General features: G+C 41.5%; 1 protein-coding gene and 1 pseudogene across 1 annotated transcript; both read left to right on the forward strand.

Annotated features, from left to right (window-relative positions):
• Positions 1 to 3678: 3678 nt before the first annotated feature.
• LOC125501087 lies at positions 3679 to 7767 on the forward strand (annotated as a pseudogene).
• Positions 4289 to 6236, forward strand: LOC125501066. Its single transcript, XM_048655872.1, has one exon. The coding sequence runs from the start codon at positions 5645 to 5647 to the stop codon at positions 6122 to 6124; it is 480 nt and encodes a 159-aa protein (XP_048511829.1). The 5' UTR covers positions 4289 to 5644; the 3' UTR covers positions 6125 to 6236.
• Positions 7768 to 23640: the final 15873 nt, after the last annotated feature.

Here is a 23640-nt window from a genome sequence, read left to right on the forward strand (position 1 = left end):
TAAAATTAAAAACTCCAAAATAGAAATTACACAAGAAATTCCACCAGACCTAGAACCCACTTCACCGCTAAATTTGCCACGGGCTCGGAACTATAGGACCAGTAAGTTAGGTTTTACACGCGAAAATTTAACCTAGAAGAGGGATAATTATGTTCACTTTACGTCTATAGACTCCGAATTAGCCACTCCCATTATAAGAGCACTGAAGGATCTAAACTTGATTAGCGTAGAAGATCAGCGAGCTGTAAAGCCAAAAATTGGACAGATACTTGTCACCCCACACGGCAAAGTCCGTGTGTTTAGTGTAGTGATCAAGAAGAATTATTTCGACAAAATTTCGGTAGATAACCTCAAAATGGGATTGGAAAATTTGCGGAAAGTGATGCTAAATTCGGGGATAACATCATTTGGAATTTCGAAAACGGGAGATACTTCTGGGGAAACAGCGTCAGATACCTGGTCGTATTTGCTGGAGGAAATATTCGAAGACAGTGGGATCGATATAGTCGTATGTTACGGGAAAATCGAAGTACCGCCACCTGAAACAAAAGCCTGGAATTATAGAAGAGATGCATAGTAGCAAGATAGGGGGTCACAAGGGTGTTGGTAAAACCTATCGAAGAATTTCATTTAGTGGCCAAAAATGCGCGATGAGGTAGGCGACTATGTACGAAAATGCCATAGCTGCCAAGAGCAGAAACTAGTGAGGGTGAGAACGAGGGAGCCAATGCTCATTACGGATACACCATCCGAGCCGTTTGAGAAAATATCGCTAGATACTGTAGGACCCTTACCCCCGACCCCGGAGGGTAACCGGCATATCCTGACGATGCAGGATAACCTTACCAAATATTGCATCGCAACACCCATACCTGATATTAAAGCGGAAACTGTGGCACACGCACTAGTTAAAACCCTAATCCTTCAATTCGGAACGCCGCGCGTAATTCTGACAGATAGGGGTACAAGCTTCGTTAATGAAGTATTTTGAGAGATATCGAAACAGTTTCGAATCCGGCATGTGACAACATCTAGTTATCGGCTCCAATCCAATGGCGCATTAGAAAGGAGTCATATAGTGTTGGCAGAATATATCAAGCATTATTTGGACGAGGTAGATGATTGGGACACGTTAGTACCCTTTGCCATGTTTTCTTACAACACTTCAGTGCATGAAGCGACTAATTTCACTCCATTCGAATTGGTATACCGGAGACAGGCGAGAAGCCCTAGTGAATTCTCCACTGAGGACGAATTACCAACATATAGTTTTTACGTAACCGAACTCATGGCGCGTCTAAGCGAAATGCAGAACTTGGCAGCGAATAACTTGGTCCAGGCAAAATTAAGATCTAAGAGTTATGACGATAGGAAAATGAACCCGTTTGAGGAAAAGGTTGGAGACATGGCACGCGTCCTCATAAATGTAAAGAAAGGAAAATTCGGCAAAAGATACCAGGGTCCATATAAGATAATTAAAATTCTAGAAAACAGTCACGTAATATTGGAAACTGATGAGGGTAAGAGGTTCGTCAAACACGCTGACAATTTGAAGTTAGCGTATCGATAGGTTCAAACCAATTAAGAGATTCCGATCGAGACCATGGAATATATTAGAACCTTGATGCTTTGGTGGACCATACTTTTGGTATGAGGAGCCGAGATAAACAGAGAAAAGAACTACGGGATAACCCCAATAGACACAAGCCCAGGGCTATATTATGAGAGACTGCAGAACATATGTTTCCGGAGAGCAGAATGGAAGGTGGTGATGTTCGTCGACGTGGACGGGCTGGCCGAACACCTGCCACAAACCGAGGAGTCCTACAAAAAGGCTTACCAAGATTGCCTGAAGCAACCCATTATGGCGGGGGACTGTGAAAGATCTTTTCGAACGTACGATGTAGAACCTAAGTTCGCCAAGGCTCGGGAGATGAAGGAGGAGAAGAGGGAAGTGATCCACGATATCTCCCTCCCGGATATGGACAACGGGATCAGGACGATCAGGAAAAGGGAGGTCCCCTTTGGATTCATCGGAACAGCAAGTAGATTCCTCTTCGGAACCCTAACCACAGAGGATGCTGAAAGGATTGATTCAGGGATAAACGATATCCATAGGAAGCCAGACCAACTCGTACGCCTGACAAAGAACATGACCCATATAGTCGCAGGAAGTCTACACGGACTTCACTTAATGGCAGACCAACATCAGATGGCCATTGCAGAAAATAGGAACAACATCAAAAGAATCATCGCTACTATAAATGTGCTACAACGCACACAGGATGTGCACAATTATACGATGGGGGTCCTAGAGTATGCTGGGCGCTTGGAAAAAGCTTTAGATCACTATGTGGGAGCAGCGGAAAAGTACATCGACGCTATAATCGCTGCAAGAGAGGGACGAGTACACCCATCACTTATACCTGAAAAGACTCTTCGCATTGTTATCACGGAGATCGAAGGGAACACCGCAGGATATGAACTACCGATACCACGGACACATCACCGGATAGAAGAGATAGTAAAAGTGGCGACCGTGAACGTAGGTACGCCTGGGGGAAGGGTCCTAGTAACACTGGACATACCACTAACGGAAAGGACCAGTTATCATCTCTATCAATTGCACAGCTGGCCAGTACCACAGAGGATTGGCAACGAATCAAACGATTTGGTATCTGCAAGGGTCATACCGCGAACGGACTTCATGTGGTTAAGTGAGGATCACCGGAGCTATTTTTCGCTGAGTATCACTACCTAGATAGATGCATAAAAACCTGGTACTGTGACCTTTGTCCAGCGGAGGTGCCCCTCAGGGAAACAGCGACTGATAAGTCTTGTGAGATAAACCTGCTCCTAAACCCAGAAGCTAAGACGCTCAGAAACTGCGACGTGAGGATCAAAACCAGGCATGAACCATACTGGACAAAACTAAGATCAATCGGGGATGGTTATACAAGATGAATTGGTCACTATTGCGGAAACCGGTATCCTACAACTGAGATCCGGATGTACGGCAAAAACACTGTATGTGACTCTTACCGGAGTGGAAATCCTTCAGGGCACTACACAATACCTGTATCAACCTAATTTAGTGCTAAACATAACAGCGATTTCACCAATATTAAAAACCCCAATAGTTCGAAGATACCTAAAAGCCGAGAATGCGAGAAATCCAGATACGAAACATGATTACGACAGGGCAAAGTCACTCTACGCAGTAGAAGCGGAACTACAAGAACTTGAAAATCAAGATCAGATACATCAAACCCAGACATGTGACGTATGGCGGATTGTTGGCTCAAGGGGGGTTATTGGCGATATTGATGAGTTATTGTCTCCACAAACCAATCATGAAAGTGCTGAGGCGGAAACGGGTGACGTGGAAAACGACGGAAGAACCGGCAGGAGAAATGAGATCGAGACAACATGAGGCTGCAATACAATTGGAGGAAGGAGTACAACAAGAACCAGCTATAATACCAAGAAGAGCAACCTACCAAACTGCCATAGTTAACTAGGAAAAAAAAAAAAAACGGAATAGCGTTCCCTCACATTTCGCGATAAACTACGAAACAATTCCTCGCACCTCTTCCGTCGCGAATTTTCGCATGTGCATGAGTCATACCTGTTGCGTCCCAGTCAGACTAACGAATAAGCTTGTTCCATTTGTTACATGTATGGGTCAATATGTCGTCCGAGAGTGAGCAGTCCCGTCGCCTAATGGTAACCAGGCTGGCTCCCTGGACAAAAAAGGATAAGTTGCTGAAAGCTTTCTCCATCTATGGCGCGAAGGAAGCGTTTGTTTTGCAAAAAAGTTCCGGAAATCTAGGGTTCGTCATCTTTGACACGCTGGAAGATGCGAACACGGCATTGGGAAAATGCCAAGGAATCAGGATCAACAACCGAAAACTGAAGGTATTAAAGGCGGATTCCTGGCATGACCTCAAGGTGCTGAAAAGGCAGCCGGAAAAACCGAAGGGCCCGGACCCATTTTCTGGGATGGAACTACCTGAACGTTGGGCGCTGCCTGAGGAATGTCTGGCCCAGATCGCCAGTAATCTACCATACAGGGATAGGGCCGCCATGGAAATGGTGTGTCGACGATGGAGGCAGGGTAGCTGGGCATCACACGCTAACACCTTGAGTTCGAGGCCAGACTCAATCTATTGGAAAAGGGACTGGACATCTGATTTAAACTTGAAAGCGCTGCACTGGTTCCTTGAGCGCGCGGGGAGAACATGTCACATCCCGCGACCACAAAACACCACCCCACCAATATTAATCGCTTAAATTTCCTTAATCATCATGGTTTATCAAAGAAATTACCTATTGTATTATATATTTACATACTCCGTAGAATTAAGAGATTCTCATTGTTAATTTAACCTAATATCATCCATTTCACCGGCATGAGCTTGCCTTGGTTTCGCACTCGCATATATATATATATATAGACATACTTATATCATCAAACCATAATTTTAATTCTTTATCAAGAATAACCCACCAAGGGATTATAGAAGGAAATGATACCTATATATACCTGTAATCAAATTAGTTAAGATGCCAAACACCATAGAATTCAAACGCATTTATTAAGTAATATTCTATTGTCTGGTGCACAAACGCACACCAGCGTTATACCTCAGCATACGTGTTCCTTACGCATGCGTATCTTTTAATCTTCAGAAGCGAACGCGCACTTTTCACATCAAACGTCTTAGGCTCGAGACATACTCACACCAATAAGTGGCTATAGGCGCTTATGCATTTGTCACACCATCGAAACCTTAAACTCAAATACGTTATACACTAAGCTAAATTCATAGAAACTCAGCGAGATACCCCGCCTTAGGAGTAGAGGTCGCTGAAATTGTTTATGTTATCTGCCACCCCCATGGTTCACAGCCTCCTCCTAAGACCCTTTTGATCGGGGGAAAATACCATGCGATAATAAGGGGAAATTGCGGGTCTCTCTCCATGGTCCACGCGGACTTATAAAAGCTCCTGCATCAGAACTATGGGACACTTTTTTTTCGAGTCACTTCTTAAAATTAACAGTCAACTTTTGACCTCTTACCAATCGTCGTTAGCTCTGGCCGAATTCGCCATCTAAAAACTTAGAATATTTTCTAGAGTAAAATACTTAGGAATACTTGGTCTCACAGTAGCTCGTACAAACGCGAGTGATCCTTTAAACATTTAACTATCCTTACATTTCTTTTGTTAATTATCATACTTGGTGTTGGCATCATTATCATCATTTTACCATTATCATCATTTTTACTATTATCATTATTTTGCATCCTAAGCTAGTTGCATTGCTTGTGAAACCATTTTATTTGCCATTTTCTGAATTATATTCTTTATAATTATTTGGGACATTAATTTGGTGTGAATTGACTTGCTGTTACCTAACAACCACTACCCAGCTCGCCCTAGCACGCTAACACGCCGCAGCAGAAGATACCCAATTACACCGGACACACCGAAAAGAAAGGTAAGTCGCATCTCTAAGACTAAAATTCATAACTTTCTCCCAGAACCTTCCCATATTCTACTAACTCCTTCCAGCCTCCCGTATTCCCGTACATGTGTACAAAATCGAAAGCATTGTCGTCGCCATCGGAGTAGGACGTGAATGATCCGCGATATTAACTTAGTTCGCGACCAACACCGTATGTGCCAAACACTGCTGGTAGTAAACCTAGACATCGTACTGCTACGCGAGGGCATGGGAAGGCAAGCTCTAACGATGATTGCAAAAGCATGCCCAAGACTCGAAAAGATCAACACCACGGGACTGACGATAGGACCGGCAGGACTAAGGGAAATCGCGGACCGAGTCACAAAGCTCATCCATCTCCAACTAGAGCGAGCACTTGAACCGGTGGATCCCGAGCTATATAGAATTGTCCAAGGAAACGCCTCCCTGGAGAAACTAGAAATTAGCAATAATCCTCTCACGGGTAAGGGACTGGAGGCCGCACAACTGAAAGTCTTTGAATGCACCGATTGTGACAACCTAAAGGCAGAACCTCTAGCAAACACCATACGGCGGCAAACTGAAATGAGGAGCTTACAGATAAGACTTTGCAAGGGCGTAATTGGAAGCGGATAAATTGCTGCGCTCACCGAAAATAAAGAACTGGATAAAACCCTGGAAGAACTAACGCTGAGCTACTGTTCTTTCGAGGAAACAATGGACATAGAGGAAGGCCAGGAGGAAAACGAAGGAATGCGCGGAAATTATGCAGAGCTAGGACAAGGACCAATCGATCAGGGACCAACGATGCCAAGAAACCTGAGGAACGTAACCACTCGTGAACTAACGATCTGCGGTTGGGTTGATGCGTTTCTAGTTGTGCAATTGGGAATGCACATGACGAAAATCGAGTACTTAGACTTATCCGTTTGCACCAATATCAGGGGAGAATTTACGCTGGGAACCTGTAACCCAACTGAAGAAATGCAAGGTGCTTGCGATGAATAACATGCATCCAAGCGTCGGGGGGACGTTTCTAGGAGCAATCACAGAGCTGGACAGGTTAGAGTGCTGGGACAACGAAGGAGTAACGGAAAAAGACGCGTGCCTATTACTAAGAAACAACGAGACTTTGCGACACCTGGACCTCGAAGGATGCTGTAACGTGAAGAGACCAATCGTTGATTGTGCATACCGTCTCTTGCGAACGAAAGACCAGCGAGATGTGTTGAAAATTCTCCTCGGGGGGACAGGAGCACAGCAACACAAAAAGGACCGGAGAAACATGCGGTTGGACGTCTACTACCAACGGATGAGTGAGACGATGTTCTAACCGAAAGAGCTATACCTGGAGATTCGTCAACAGAATTGTGTGCATTCAACAACGCTTACGCGTTATGAGGGCAACCCAAGTGGAGTGTGTGCATAATGTTGCACGAAGATTACCAGGTCAAAACTTGAACTCTATCAAATTAAATGTTAATGAAACCTTGACGGATGGTAATGCTTGTGCATTCTGAGGGAAACCTAGCCATTTGAGTCAAGCACGAATAGACTACAAAGATTATGTGAGGAAGAGCCTGGAGGTACACGCACTCAACAACGCTCACGCGTTATGAGGACAGTCCTAGTGGGGTGCGTACACAAAACCCACGAAATACTATAAATATATCAATGCAGGGCTAAAACGATTTGAGAGGTGGTAATGGTTATGCATTCTGAGGGAAACCTAACCACCCAAATAAAACGACCAACTAGAACTAAGAAATGACGGGACCACATGGACGCAAATACATAAATATATACATGCGCATAGGATCGCCGAGGACGGCGATGATTCTAAGGAGGGAGGGATGTTACGGACCAGCTTGCGCTAACTTTAACAATTCTTCTTCTCTTATTTCATATTAATTATTTTCTTATTTCAAATTAATTATTTTATATTATTTCATATGCAGGTCTTACCTCATACCAACTTAGAATCAACACCGTCGCGCCTAATGGCCCGGGCATACACAAATCGGAAAAATACCCAATGCGGTCATAAAGTATTTAGAATATAACAGGCGAGGGATGTTAGGTTTGGGAGTAGCGGAGGAATCGTATCGATGTGGTCAAGTATATGTGTCTGGGTGCTAGGGTAATCTGAGGCCCCACTTCCGATCTCAAGTGCTGTTGACGATAAACGCGCTACAAAGTCACGTATAGCGAAGGTTCCCAGAAAGCAAGAACTTTGCTGAGTAGGAGATCATCAAAAAGAGTCGTATCACCAATTGAAACAAAATACAGGGTGAATCCTTCAACTCTGTCAACCCGTCAGGGGTATGTTGGGGCTGCTCAGACAAGCATTTTGAGGTAACACACTTATGGTCGGAAACTCCTCCTAACTGCTGTGGAGGGCTTTGGAGTTTTGTTTTTTAAATTTTGAAAAAAATTTTTTTTGTTTTTAATTTTTTCTTTATGGTACCCAGTTTCCCTCGCGTGACGATTAACTGCAGAGAAAACTTGCCTGTGGGAAAAAGGTCGGTTTGGGAACCGTTCACGATACCAGCGTTGCGCAGCGAGTGAATTCGAATCATTGGCGCGGTACGCATAATGCACATCTGTTAGCTCGACCCAAGTAAGGCGGTTCATAATTACTCCACTTGTCATTGTACCGATGAGACACTAAGAAGTACGTTTTTTAGCGCAGAACAAACCATTACGTTCGAATCCGAGCGAAAGTAGGAGCAACCCCTGGGTACCAGAAAAAAAAATAAATGAATAAATAAATTTTAAAAAAATCTTCAAAGCCCTCCACAGCCGTTAGGAGGAGTTTCCGACCATAAGTGTGTTACCTCAAAATGCTTGTCTGAGCAGCCTCAACATACCCCTGACGGGTTGACAGAGTTGGAGGATTCACCCTGTAGATTCCACAAAAAATCTATACAGAATGAAATTATATCTTACCAGGTAGAATCCGACGTGAAATCTAAAAATAATTTTTCTGAGATAATTTTTTGAACAAATTCATGAGAGTAAAAAAAAAAAGTTCTCTAAACAAAATTGAAGAAAAAAAAAAGCACTCTACCGTTTTTATGGATGCGATACGATAATTTGAAATATCATTCTGTTTTCAATTCCAACACGTTATTTTCGTGGTCAATGGTGATCCGGCAACGCTGCGCATGAAGTTATCTCGAGTATATTGTAGAATGAAGAGTAGGAATTATATATATATATATATGTAAATATATATTATATATACTCGGTGCAACATTGCCAGATCACCAGAGCCGAAAATATTTAATAACATTGGTAGATATTCGTGTGCAGAGGTTTCGAATTTGTGACAATAGGATAGGTTCTGAAAATGAGTGTACTATACCACGTTGGAACTAGCTTTTCGGATTTTCGGCGTCATGGTTAATTCGAAGCTTTTTAAGAACCCCATAGAGCCGAATTTCTTTCATCCAGCATAAATGCTCTGAGGCTAATTCTTAACATTGAAATCTATACATGAGATTGAATTGCCAATATTCATTTATTGATCATTTTTTTGATTTAAAATAATGACTCGAATGACTCTTAGCTATCCTTCCTGATTTTTATCATTAGACCATAGTAGGGACACTTTGAGGAGAGTTAAGCGAGATATATCGACCTGTTACGCAGTCAATTGCCCAAATTCTTTCCTTCTTCTCAATTTTAATCATTTATTTCAATTTTTATTTGGCTTTATGATCAGAAATCAGTTCACATTCCGCTGAATCAGCTAAATTTTATATGGAAACCGAGCTGATTTCAAATTTTAAGAACAGGTTTTGTTTCAGTGTTCTAAGATTGATACACTATGATCAGATATTAGATCTTACAATCATCCTCGGTGTATAATGCATCGTAAGCTGTATATATGGGCAATACAGAATACATGGGTACGTATGTGGCAAAAAAAAATTTCTCCGAACCTTGTGAGAATATTCATCTGAGATTTGTGTGAAAATTTTAGATTTTTGAAAATTATTGATTCTAATTTCAGCAGTTCAAAGATAGCCAAGGATGTCATATTTCGGAACAATGAAAAAAAATATCGATACACCTTTTTTTTTACCAAATTTCCCGTACATTTTGAAAAAATTGATTTTGACTTTTCATGGCCTTTAGAATGACCCTCTCGGTCATTTCAAGTGCCAAAATTTCTTGTTCAGAAATTTATAGAATTCTAAACTTTCTAATATCTTCTCTTTGTCTTCTGCGATTTTTCTTCAGAAGTTTCAGTTTTTGCGTGTAAAATTAATTTTGTATATTATAATTGCAAAATGATGATTATGGAAAAAATGTTTTGTACGACTGCTGCTTAGCTTTTCTTGTAGATTACGAATCTACAGCGCAATACATCGAATATAATCCGCAATACAAAGTGACTCTCAAAACCCCCATACAATCCAGCTCAATTTCAAGTCCTATGGTATTATTGAATTTTCCTTCTATGATTCTGCAATTTTTGTTTCAAAAATTTTCCAAAATAATCCTCAGTTTTTGAGAAAACACCTTGTAACACTTTGAAAAATATACCCTGTTTATATGGAGGGTACAATCCACTATGCCGTGCATTCGTGCATTATGGATTTTGTGTTCTGCTTGTTGAGACATTACTGCAATAATTTATCACGGGTAAAACAGCCATGTATAACTGTATCTAATATATCACGTTAAAAATTTATGGATACCGTGTATAACATGGCTAATGTCGCTTGGTCACATATCTGTCGGTCAAGTCGAACAGTTTCATCAAATTATCATATATACCCGTTGAGCAAATCATGGGGTATTAGGTAATTCTGTGAGTAAAACAGCGTCCTGAAGCGAAATCCTCAAAAAAAATATTTTCGCCGAGCGCGCCGACTACATTCATGTCGCGACACTACTATTTGCCAGCATCTTGTCCGATCTAGTTCAATATATCTATGCTTAAGATGTTTTCGAGCGACCTTTAAATCTAAATATCAACAAACTATCAATTCTTGAAGTTGATATATAAAAGAATGGAAAGATAGATATATATCTATAATGAAATTAATGACCAAGCATCAAAAAATTTCCCAAAATTTTTCTACTAAATTAGGTTCGATATATCTATGGTATTATCATGTGTTATCGAATTTTCGTCTCATGGTTCTGCAAATTTCCTTCCATACATTTTCCAAAAGAATCCTCAGGTTTTGCAAGTTACCTGTAGCGTAGCCTGTATCTAACGTTGAAAATTTATGGATACCGTGTATATCATGGCTAATTTCGCTCGATCTGTCGGTCAAGTTGAACAGTGACGTTGAATTATCATATCGACCGGTCTGGAAAATAATTTGCGAAATCGCGTGACTCATTGGGTATCAGGTCATTCTTCGAGTAACAGGTCCTGAAGCGAAACCCTCAAAAATGAGATTTTCGCTGAGCGCGCCGACTACATTTATCTCGCGACACTAGAATCCGCCGCCGTCTTGTCCGATCTAGTTCAATATATATCCATGATACTGGATGATATTCTTCCAATCATGATTATCATTTTTAACATTACTGTTCCGTAATCATGATTGGATATGTAGGTGCCTGTTTAGGCACCCACGAATTCGGGCGGAGTGGGAGGCAATTCGCTGATGACTATGTATGGTAGAGGGGTAATCGGGAATTCCTGGAAGGCAACTGAGAATCCGCCGGACAAGAAAAGTCTCATGATTAGGCAAATTTTTGGCTCTCTTTCCCAGTGGGCTGTCGCGACGAGCGCACATGATATAAGGACCAATATAATATCAGTTGTCAACACATACCGTAAGAGTCTCAGCAAAGTAAACGACATAGGAAACGCATAAGCGCGAGAGAGAGCTTACGGAAGTGCCGCGAGTGCGAGACAGACAGACTGCCTGCCTCTCCGTTTCTTCTGAGTCCCCACTCCGCCGAATTCCAACAGCTATCGCTAGGCTGTGTACTGATATAAGCGGGCTCAGGTTGCGAATATGGTTCACTTACAATTAGCGAAACGAAAACCATCAGCCCAATTGAAATTGACTTTGTTTCTTCAAATATCACAATGTTTCAAGAAAAAAGTTCCCAATTCTGAATGAAGATTTCGTGAAAAAAACTGAATTACTTATGATCATTGCAAATTATTGATGAAATTGGAGTCTCATTCAGTTTGTTCAATGTGAATATGTCCAAATCTTTGAAGATTTCAATCACACGATCGCTAAATTCTGAAATTTATTGGTCATATCACAGCCTTGTTTACAAATACTTTTCAAGGAAACAGTTGTGAATACTTATCAAGAAGTGAATATCACAGACTTTTTCATAAATACCTTTTGAGGGGAATTCTATTTGATTAGCTGTTCGAATTGCCCTCCTGCGGCTGAAGAACAAAAGCCCAGGCGATCATAGAATCCAAAACCCAAACGTTTATTGATTGTTGATATCGACGGTTGATATCTAACACTTGAATTGGTTTTTCTGTTGCTCGGTATCTAACTAGCTGACAATTTGGTCTGTAAGATATTGAAAAGTTGAATTCATCAGAAAAACAAATATTCTTGGTAAAACCATGGTTATTGTTGATCAGCTCCATCATATTTTCGCTAAGAATCATACGCCTATGGCTATCATGATTTGCTTCAATCAAAGTTTAATGCCTCTGCGGATTGTATGGAAAATATCTGCAACTTTTCCATACCCTGAATATGGTTGACTCACTGCGGGTTATTTGTAGAGCAACCGTCCGTACATTTTCGTAGGGGTTGATTTCAGCTGCAGCACACACTCGAACTTAGAAATCTTCTGATATCTGACGAGAAGAATACTCGACGTAACGTGGTGGATTGACATCATCCCTTTGCAAATATCGTGCCTGAGTTTCAATAATTGTGTATTCGGTACACACGCTCTTTTTTCTTTTTTTCCCAAAATATATTACACCTTCACTGAATTCGTAGGTCTGAGTTGCCACCGTTCATTTCACCACTCAAAGTTCATCACACTGTATGAAGATATCTCTGTTGTCCTAACATGATCCCGGACGAGCCCCCAATCCGTAGGATCAAAATCATGGGACACAAGATATTTAAATTAACGAACAGAATATATTTCACTTCGAGAAAATTATTGAATACAAAACATGGTCCTGAGAGCTTAGTTGCTCGACATCTTCACTCGATATTATCTCGCCTAGAACTGAACTGAACTGAACTGAGAATTCTTCTCTTATCCAGGCATTCCCCCACTCACCCCGCTCATTCTCAACACTCTCCTCATTCTCTCCTCATTTTCTCCGAGAACATGAGTCACACTCACCACCCGCAATCACACAAAGACTTTTCATACACAAAACTTGCACCATAAAAATGTCACAAGACCCGAACACTTTCCTTCTCACACACTCGACATTCACTCTGGAACAAACACTTCATTCAAACCTGAAACTGAACTCCATATAACCAAAACCTGACGTCTCTAATAGTATTCTAGTATAGTCTTATTATTTGAAATCTCTGGCACCACGGCGCCTTCTGACTCGACCATATGACTCCTTTCGCAATGCTCTTTTACACGGATACACGAACACCAATTCACCGATCCTACATACGAATGGGATCTCACTGAAGGAATCATCGGTTTATGAGTCAATTTAACCTATTCAAGACCGATTGCACACCGTGTGTGTGATTGCTTTCCAAAGCTATAAGACTGGTTGCACACCATGTGTGCAATAATCCTAATGAGCAATCATAGGTTATTCTGAATAAAATATTCGTCGAAATAAGATTTTTTTTGAATTAATAGTATCTGTCAAGTATAGAGAAACAAGATTTTTATTGGTTTCATTGCGTACCGAAACAAAACAAAACTGTTCGTTTGGAATTTCGAAATTCACATTTTTAGAAAATATCAATGCAAGAACCCTTAATTATAACACGAGTGACCTGAACCCGCTCCGGACTAACGCGCGGGGGGAGGGGGGGGGGGGAAGGAGGGGGTTCGGGGGTTCGATCCCTAAGGGATGAAATCACTATTTTGAAGACACAATGAAATGATTTTGATTTCTAACTGATTTATTGAAGCGTTTATTACAGTATTGCCGTAAGGGCCGGTAATGGTTATGTTACAGCGATTGAAGATGTAATGCGGCGTAGGCCCTCTCCTCTTCAGTGACATTTTGAGAATATAACCCGAGGTCTGACTAATAGAGGTGAGCTCCATATGCCTCTCGGTTAGAATTTCCGCAAAATGAACTATAGGTTAGCGTTTTTCTTTGATTTCGCTAACACTTTTTCTACAAAACAAAAGTACTTGCAGCAAATCCCCAACCTATTCCTCGCTCGTCATTCGTTTTCTGTGAATTTTCAAGCCTCAAATAACATTTGAGAGTGTTTTGTTTCATTTTTTATAGATATGTAAAGAAAGTCGATTAATGTACGTACCGTGCAGAAATAGGCAACTTAGGTCACGGAAAAGCGTGCTCAAAGTGCGGGCTCAGGTTACACTGTGCTATAAAAAAAATTGACGTCAATGATAAAAGCTGAACTGTTTTTTGGTAATTACACAGAAGTGGGGCTCCGCCTTGAAACGGCTGTCGATGTTTTGTGCCACAGCCTAATATCATTGAAGAATAGAATTCCATCCAATCATGAGGTGGCGCAGGACCTCTGAGGACGAAGAAAGAAAATATTTCGGCGAAATTCTGAGGTGATTGTATACTTCAACATACACCTCTCCGATTGTCCTGAAATTTCGTGTATGTGCGTCACGTCCGGACAGTGACTACATATAGGTTGTCAATAAAAGGTTTTTCAATAGCGTAGATTGATAGATGTCATGGTTCATTTCTCTAGCGACTGTGTCAATAGGCGGTATAAGGTAGCAGAGTGTGAATGATTATGGTTACATAAAGTTGTTTACGGCAGATAGCTCAGATCTCGATCTACTTCAACGCCGTAAGTCCTCGTGACCTGACGCTTTTTCTCTAGCCTTCCGCAATCATCTCCTGAGCCTTCCGCACATATTTTTTTCTGTTATTTACTTCTTATTTCGAGTTTTCTTTCGTAACTGAATTCTTAGTTATTCTTCAGTTCGTTTGTGTGTGCAGGTGCGTTCCCTTTACCGTCCGGTAAGATAAGAAACTCAAATATTTTGAAGATCATCACCAAACTGTTACTATTTTTGCTATTGCTATCGCCGGCTTACGTTCCATCGTACTATCTCGCTTTGATTTGTTTACCTGCGATTTTGTTATTGTCATTACCGCTTTATCGTTTTGACACAGTCCTTGAAGAATTTCGCTGTAGGTGTAGCCCCGAGAGTAGCACGCGTAATTCGAAGATCACGTCATTTTCGCTCCGTGCTGGAAAACCCTACGTTCATCCGCTTAACGAGCCTTCACCCGCTGCCTGACGCAGCGTCATGATTGTCTTTTCTTGTGTTTGGCCGGGAAAATTGATTCCCGATTGACGTGATGATTTCAACTGTCCGAGTGACACAATTCCCGACAGCCCATCGTCGGTGTTTACGACCGCTCCGAAAAGCAGTGCTCCAATTGGAAATACCGTAATCTGCCCGGCGCAAAGCCGCACCGCTTTTGTGAGATTGATCAGCGTACCGATCCCGCCAGCACATCTCCAATTATTGTCATCACCTGACTGCTTACAATTTCACGTTTTATTACACGACCCATCTTGTGAATTGAATATGCGGGCCGAAAACCAGTGAAGAGAATTATCGTCTGGTAATTGACGGCAAACCCAGCCCCTCGACCTTTTCATACCGTACTCGAGCTAGTCAAGTTGCCGGCCGTCGAAAAATTTCTCGAAAATCGTATTTTGTTTCCGAATTCGTTTCGTCGACTGCTGAGTGACGCGCCAGCGTCTAGCTCCCAAACCGAGCGAATTCGTTATTTTGCAGATTATTACACCCGGTAATCAGCTGTTGGGTTCCGAAGTTAAGTTGGTGATTTCAGGGGATACAGGGAAGGAGGACGTTACCTGATGACTTATGGAATGGCTGATGAAGTATTGGTGATGAATTAGTCCCGGACTCAAAGGGAAAAAACCGGAAACCAGGTGTCGGTAGGAGAAGGAGTGTCCCCTTTGAAATGAGTATTGATAAAATAGGAAGATGGTGTTGGCGGGAAAAAAAGACGGTAGAATCGCTTTGGGTCGGGTTTTTGGATTCGGAGGGATTGGATGTTTCATACACCTCATTCTACGCACTGGTCAATCAGTATGAGATCGTAGATTGCCTGCGTTGCCGTGTACTTAGTATTTAGGAGTAATGCATAGGTGGTGAGATTCCGGCTTGTCCCGACGAAGATAGTGAAAATTGGGGAAAAAATACGGAAGACTATATCGCGAGTAAGGAAGAGGAAAGAGAGCGGTTCATTACCTCAACAGTGTAAGCAAGGAGAAAAGATAAATGCAAATTAGGGAAAAGGAGGAGAAATGGACTGGGATTGATTGGGATTTCACGAAATAATCTATATAAAGACCATGATACTGTGATGAGAGGGGTAGCCAAGCGGCGCACTCTCGATGTTTCACGCCCGAAACATAACAATATCTGATCCTTCTCAAAAGAGAGGAGTAGATTTCCATTCTAGAAGTAGGTTCGGGAGCTGTCTTACCTCGTAATAGGGCTCAGGACGAATACTCATGAAGAATAAGTGAGGACTGCAAGAAGAAAAATGTGGGAAGAAATGTAGGAATGAATTGAAAGAAGCCAATTCGATTACTTCGGAACGATTATAATGAAATATATTATTAACTGCACAAATGATACAATCGATCACGGATCTTGGTAATTCTTCAAGGCGCTAGTTGTGCTTGACCCGGCCGACGAATGATAAATTCTGAATTAAATATTCTGATATCGATTATCTGATATGATCTTATTCCTACACTGACAAGGGATGCGCTAGTTGTGAATTATAAACTTGGCTGAGACTCCGTCAAACTCAAGAAATTCGGTCACAGGAGTTTACCCGTTATTATGGAGACATGATACTGAATCTAACATAAAAATATGTTAACAGACATGATGTATTTATGAACCCATGTAAATTGTAACGTGGCGTTTTCAGCCCGGTTACTTCGGCACCTAAATCTCCCAAAACTTTCTTCCGGTTTTCATTAATATTATAGAAAACCACAGCACACCGAAAAGAATCACCAAGGCTAATTTGAAATAAGAGATTTTCCGTATGTTGAGCTAATTTTTGTTGTTGTTCCGAGTATTCTCTCATGTAACTTGATGAAATATCGACGAGTTGAGCAGAGGACGACCTACGGTAACCTCCAGGACCCTTTTCTCAAAGTATACAAATCTGACGTCATCCGTGCCAATCACGACACCGATGTGGACTCTCGAACTGTGGACCGGACAAACAGATGATGATAGCATCGCCAACATCTCTCGCCTCCCGATCCCCCGAATCTATACCGGCGTATAGGACCGCAAGACGGCCTGTCCACGATCTCCCGCTAGACGATAGGTGCATAAGACGCTCTGCTACCGACGAATGGATGCTGCGAAGACGGCGTATAGGCTGGCATGGATCGAGTAGTGTCACCTCGCGTCCCGTAACACACTGGCCAGGATCCAGACCAAACCAACATCTACCGTTCCGGAACTGATCCCGTCACCGAGTTAAACTTGGTAACCTCCCGAGATGACGTTCTGCCTAGGAGGACATGTAGGAGCCGAGGCACAGGTGAGCCCAGGCCTACATTCCGACTCCCGAGACGAAATGAGATAGAGATGTTGTTTTTGACGACGAGGACTCCAAGTGCCTGAATCGAAGCAGCCTTGTATGGCATTTCGAATGCAAACAGCCAGCCCGTCTGTACTTAAAAGCAAGCGCGGCCAACGAGGAAGCATGGATGGAGACGTCAAAGGAGGGGAGAGGCGCCGAATAGGCTCATTCGATTGTCACCTAAAGAATCGCGCCCTTCACCTATGTGGCCTAATTAGGAGAGAGAGCAACGCTAATCCGAAACGATTTCCGAGAAAGAAGATCCTGGACATCGGCGCTCAACTCGTCCGACTCTGCGTTATACCGTTGTGCGAACCATACGTATCGTTAGCTCCTTCCATACCAATGAAGATCATTCTTTTCCATGCCTACTCTAACGTATCGCTACCGTTCTCACCCCTCTTTACTGCTATCGTTGTGACTTAGATTCACTTTAGTCCGCCCTCCAGCTCTACAGTTAATTTGAAATTCGAGTCATTATTTGAAGTTCGTAGTTAGAATCAGTAGAATCAGTGGGTGCCGAACTCCTGCAGTGAGGTAAGGTTTTTCACCTTCTGAGAGAGTCACGAAGTCGCCGAATGATAGTTGGGAATTGCCTTGAATTATTTCGTATTTTGGTATATTTTGTGTGAGTCGTTTGGTACTAGCCTTACCGCAGCCCGGAATATTTTCCAAGTCGGTGGGTACGAGCCCCACTGAAATTTGATATGGTCCGATCCGTTTAGATATTTGTTGAGTTAGGCAATTTTTCGACTCCTTTCAGCACACCTCGTGGCCGACGACGTTATCGTACATTTTGTGAAGTAAAGTGGAAAGAATAAGTCGTTACACAATTAGCTATGCTCCATATCAAGAGACCTCTCGAAGTTCGCGCTAGACAAAGTCCCGTAACTCACTGCTAGATGGTCAGGCGCTTCGACCTCGCCCGTAGTTAAAACATGGCGCGTAAAAAATCAGGCTACGGCAGGTCGTGTAGACAGGAGGTCAGTAGCTTATTGTAGTCTTGATTAGTATAATTTTGATTCTGGCGGATGTGTTCAGTTGCGACATGTCATTTTAGTGTGTGGGATACTGTATTCCGTAGTGTGTCAATGTGCGTACGATCTGATGTGGCGAGAAGGACTTATGATGTAATCACATGCGTGAAGATGGGAGTCTCGACAACCAATTAACATCTCAAACGTAATTTAGAACTCATCAACCTTCAGTTGACACATGGTATTAGAAGTGAACTCAAGCGCGTCTGAGACAAGGAAGGCAATGATAAACGGGCAAATGAGCGAGTGTAAATATGAGACAAGTCCTCAAACAATTGGACGTGCGGGCACTGTAAATTCGCAGCGAGAAGCTGAAAGTAAAGAACAATTGGACTTGATGGGTCACTCAGACCACCTCCAATACTGGATTCGAAGGAATCGAATAAACTCCACATCACTTGGAAGAATTGGAAAAACTTTGAAAATTAACTTGAAGCAGTGGGGTTAAATGCAATGTCAATAACAGAGATTTGACCATGTTTCAACCCGACAGGAATTTTGGTAAGTAATTAACAACTCGATTAACATGAATAGATGATGAACCCAGAGGGCTTACAGATATATGCCTTGTTCATCCTGTTTGATTCGAATCCAAACTGTGCATGAATTCGAGCAGATGTTGAAAGCAAATATTTTGTGACAGAATTTGTGAAAACTTTTCGTTTATTTGTAACTCTCAAAGAAAGTGGAGTCCGTCCCAAAACAGTTTCACGCTTCTATGAGTTGCTGTTGTGTTTTGTATCGAACTTTAAATTTTCAATCATATGATTGCTCGGGAACATTGCTCATATGAGCCGAAGTCATCTCGACCGTGGGATTCGTTGATTCTTACGAATCGTTCTGTTTTTCAATTTGACATGCAGAAAAGGAGAAGAGCAGGCCGTGAAAAGAGTGTAACTTTAGCGCCTACAGAGACAACTTAAAGCAGCTGTGTTAAGATAGTTAAATAAGTGAAAAGATCGATTACTTGTCGATCAATACTATGCGAGAGCGCCCTCAGCCAGAAGAACAAGAAATTCTCGCTGTAACATAGTCACGAATAGGACGTGATGACAAAATTGACATCCTCTAACTGTTATGCCCAACAAGCTGTGAATTCTGTAGTCAAAATACCTCGAATCGTTTTGGATGACTATGTAAATGAAGACCGACCGCCTTTCACAACTGACACCCTTGCAATCCTAACTACCCCGGTCAAATCTTCAAATAATAAACATCTTGAAATAATACCCATAGATTTCGAAAAAAAGTACCTCGACCGCTGAAAAATCGGAAGGATGACCCCGGAAAAAAGTTTGATGAGTTGAAAACATTATTTGCGTCAAATACCAGATTCTGTTATGATGAAACCCCTCAATCAAACTGATTCTCATCATACGCATCAAATCGTGAACATGGCCAAAAAAAGACCGAATATTTGAACCTGTTCAGCCTTCAGGCTTCCCCTGGATGATAAACCTCTTACGGAAAAGAAATCAGCACGATTGAGTATGTCTCTTGAAAAACGTGTAAAATCCCTCAAATTGAGTGAACAACAAGCAGAAATCGAAAAAAAATAGAATTTGTACAACGATCGTAGGATAAAATCAAAATAGCCGAACAGAAAATCACGAATAGAGCCGAAATTCATGAAAAACAAGTCAAAACGAAACGACAGTACTTACGCACAAGGAACGCAAAATCCAACAAGCTGAAAACCGTATAATAGGAAAATAAAATAGGAGAGAAAGTGCGAGTTAAAAAGAGAGTAGAACTACTCCAACAACGAATTGTAGAATTACGATCAAATCATGAATCTGATACGTCCGAGAGCGATCAAGACAGACGAGACAATAGTTCCCTGAACCATATGAGTGAACGAAACAATTCGAGCAGACGATAACGACTCGTCAAGCGCATACGGAATAGCCCTTACTGAAACTCCCCGCGACGTGAGAAAACTAAAGAAATATAATGAATTGGATCAATCTCAAAACCTTTAAACCCATTCTGTAAGTAAAATATTGGATTAGGACACTTCCTTCGGTTCACCGGAAATCTCATCACAGAAAAATGAAACTCCTGATGATGCAGTATGAGAGGAAGACCGAAAACCGTTATGAACCGCGTCTTAACCCGACAAAACGCTCATTAAGAGTTGGGCAATCGAGCTGAAACTTGCGAAAATCTGATTGCTATCCTGTTAAAATCATCCTCGACCCTCTAGGAAGCGCTCACGCACATTCCCAAATTCAATGGATCAAACATATTCGTAACGTATTACATTAAAGCCTGCCAGTGCGCTCAGAAAGCCGTCACGCCTGAAGCAGAATCGAGGCTTGTGCGTGGTTTGAAAATGAAATTGTACGATGAAGCAACGATACGTTCAGAAGACACGAAATTCCACGATCCAGAGTCGTTATAGTACAAATTAATGAGACTCTTTGGTCCTTCCTAATCCGCGAGGGAATATCAAGGAGAATTGTCTAGCTTTCGTAAAAATTCGGATGAAACCACGATTGAGTATATAGCCCGAACTAAAAATCTCGTGACAGCGATACGAGGAAGCACGAAACGGGAGATCGGTCGAGTAACGGACCAAATGCGAGCAGACTTGAAGAACGAAGCATTGAAAAGACTTTCGCAGGGATTGCCTTCCATACATCGATTTTCTCAATCAATCATCAGTCCCCTCACTTCGGAAAAAACCTTCGTTACGGCCGTGCCATTGCATGAGTACGCATCAGTATCAAGTATACATAGCCACACATACACTACAAACCTGCATATCTTCTGCTATACCGAGCCAGCGTACAATCTTTAGAGGCGCACGCATATTTTTTACGCCAACCGCTCTAGGGGCAAGAGTGTACTCCCATCGATGAGTCGCATCACTATGAACCTCCAAAATTCAATACGCCTATGCATATGCAGGAACTCTGGGTGAAAAGTCTCGGAACTCTGGGCGAAAAGTCTAGGAACTCAACGAGAAAAACCGCCCCAGAAGTATAAGCGGCTAAAATTCTTTATGTTATCCGCTACCTTCACGGTCCTTAGCCTACTCCTATGCCACGAAAGCCAATCCTACTAAATTCAAACAATGGAAATAATTCTGAAAATCATATGGTTAGGTGAATATTTCAGTTTCAGCAGAAATTTCGAACGATCTCACAAACGAAAGAATTGATACGGAAATGAAAAAACCTATGCGAATAAATTACTCTGATCATACGGAAAACGACACCGAAAATATGCGCGAGAAACGTTACGACACAATAATCATTTGGAACACTTGAATCAGAAAGAAAAAGAAATACGTTCACAAGTAAATTGGGAAAATTCAAGACACGTTTCATATCCGAGGTATCTGAGTATGACCACCACGGACGATATTCCAATAAATACAAGGCAGTATAGATTCTCACCTGTACATGAAAAAAAAATAGCCAGGCAGGTAAAGGATTTGCTAGAAAACGGTACCTATCATAAAGATTACGCTATCAGGATTTCACCGAATAAAAATTAAAGAACCAGACGCTGCGAAAACAGCATTCTCTACACCTTACGGTCATTATGAATTAATTAGAATGCCGTTCGGACTAAAAAATGCACCCGCAACTTTTCAAAGATGAATGAACAACGTTTTGACCCGATTACAGAAAAAACGAACTTTTTGTATATTTAGACGATATAGTAATTTGCAGCTCGATACGATCATGAAATCAAACTCAACACCTCAATGGAAAAATTCAGAGAAGCAAATTCAAAATTGCAACCGAATAAGTGCGAATTTCTGAGAAAGGGAGTCACATATTCAGTTCGGTTAATTAGCGTAGAAGGATTGAAACCAAATCCAAAAAAGATAGAAGCGGTACAGAATTTTCCAAGACCGAAAAGTGCTTAAAATATCGAACGATTCCTCGGTTAAGCCGGTTATTACAGAAGGTTTATTCGAGATTCTTCAAAGATAGCTGAATCACTCTCAAACTGATCGAAAAAGGAGATACCATTCTACATATTAAGAAAGAGGAATTTCTTGGAACTATACTCGGTCAATCATTTTCGAGTATACGTAGATGAGAATGAATTCACCCTTGTGATAGATCATAGACCGCTAATGTGGTTACATTCCGTGAAAGACCCAACTTCCAGGTTAATCAGATAAAGATTAAAATTATTTGAATATGAATATGAAGTCCAATATGAAGCAGACAAAACAAATTGAAATGCAGATGCATTATCCAGGAATCAGATAGAACCCGAACAGCAGATTTGAAAATTATACCGAAGCTCGAACAATACGAGCGATACTGTAAAGGTCGTCCCAGGAGATAAAAAACTCACCGCATATGAAAAATATTTACTCGTGCATTTCGTAGCAAAGAATTCAGAACACGGTTTCACGGAGTTTGCATGTTGAAGAATCAAAATAAATTAGTCGGTGAAGTAGCTCATTTGCCTCATGGTGATATCTATATTTTTTTACGTATTCTATCTCATTACAGAGAAATATGGTCAAGGTAAGCCTATGTTAAAAAGGATTAAACAAAGCTTATTGTAGTTGAAAGATCTCCGCATGAAATCAAATTGTTATATAATAGCTATGCCTAGAATAGGATGTAGACTCGATCAATTGGATTAGTCGAAGAAAAAATAAGGATCACATCACCCGAGCCATTCGACATCTTAATATATGAAAATAAAATAAACAACACGAACGAACTAATCGTCCCCATGATAAATTTAACCAGAAACGATTATCGTCAAGTAACGCCAAACAAGGGCGATAATTCCGACGCCAAGTGCGTAGTATCAACGCCATTAGTAACGTCTCAAATAAAAATGCCGCATCGAATATTACGTGACAGAAATAAGATCCGTAAACCAGAATGGTACTCTGATTTCCCAAACAAAAATAGCCGTACCCAGAATCTTGACGACGCAGCTAACAGTGACTGTAGCTATCGAAACTTCAAACCGTGGGAATATGATAATAACAAGAGTGATTCAGAAGCAGGCGATGCAGATAAGGATGACCAACTACGTTTTGACGCACAAAGATATATACCTAGTGCCACCGAAGACAGTGACAGACACTTTGACAATGACGGAGAGGACGTATGACTTAAATCCAATATTGAATATTCAACTGACTCGAACTCGGAAATTATTGCAAGTCAAGATGAATACGACCCTTTACCAGGTTCGCGTGGTGATATTCCGTTAAAATCAGGAACACTCCAATTTCCTGAAAATCGAGATAACCTTGCACTTCAAAAGGGTAATATAGTATTCTTTATAACCACATGTGGCCACTCATGCGATAAGGTGCTAGAAATCTTCGGTCAGCTGGCAAATTACCCTTTTTT

Source organism: Athalia rosae, chromosome 5 (genome assembly GCF_917208135.1).
Source record: "Athalia rosae chromosome 5, iyAthRosa1.1, whole genome shotgun sequence".
Taxonomy (NCBI): Eukaryota; Metazoa; Arthropoda; class Insecta; order Hymenoptera; family Athaliidae; genus Athalia; species Athalia rosae.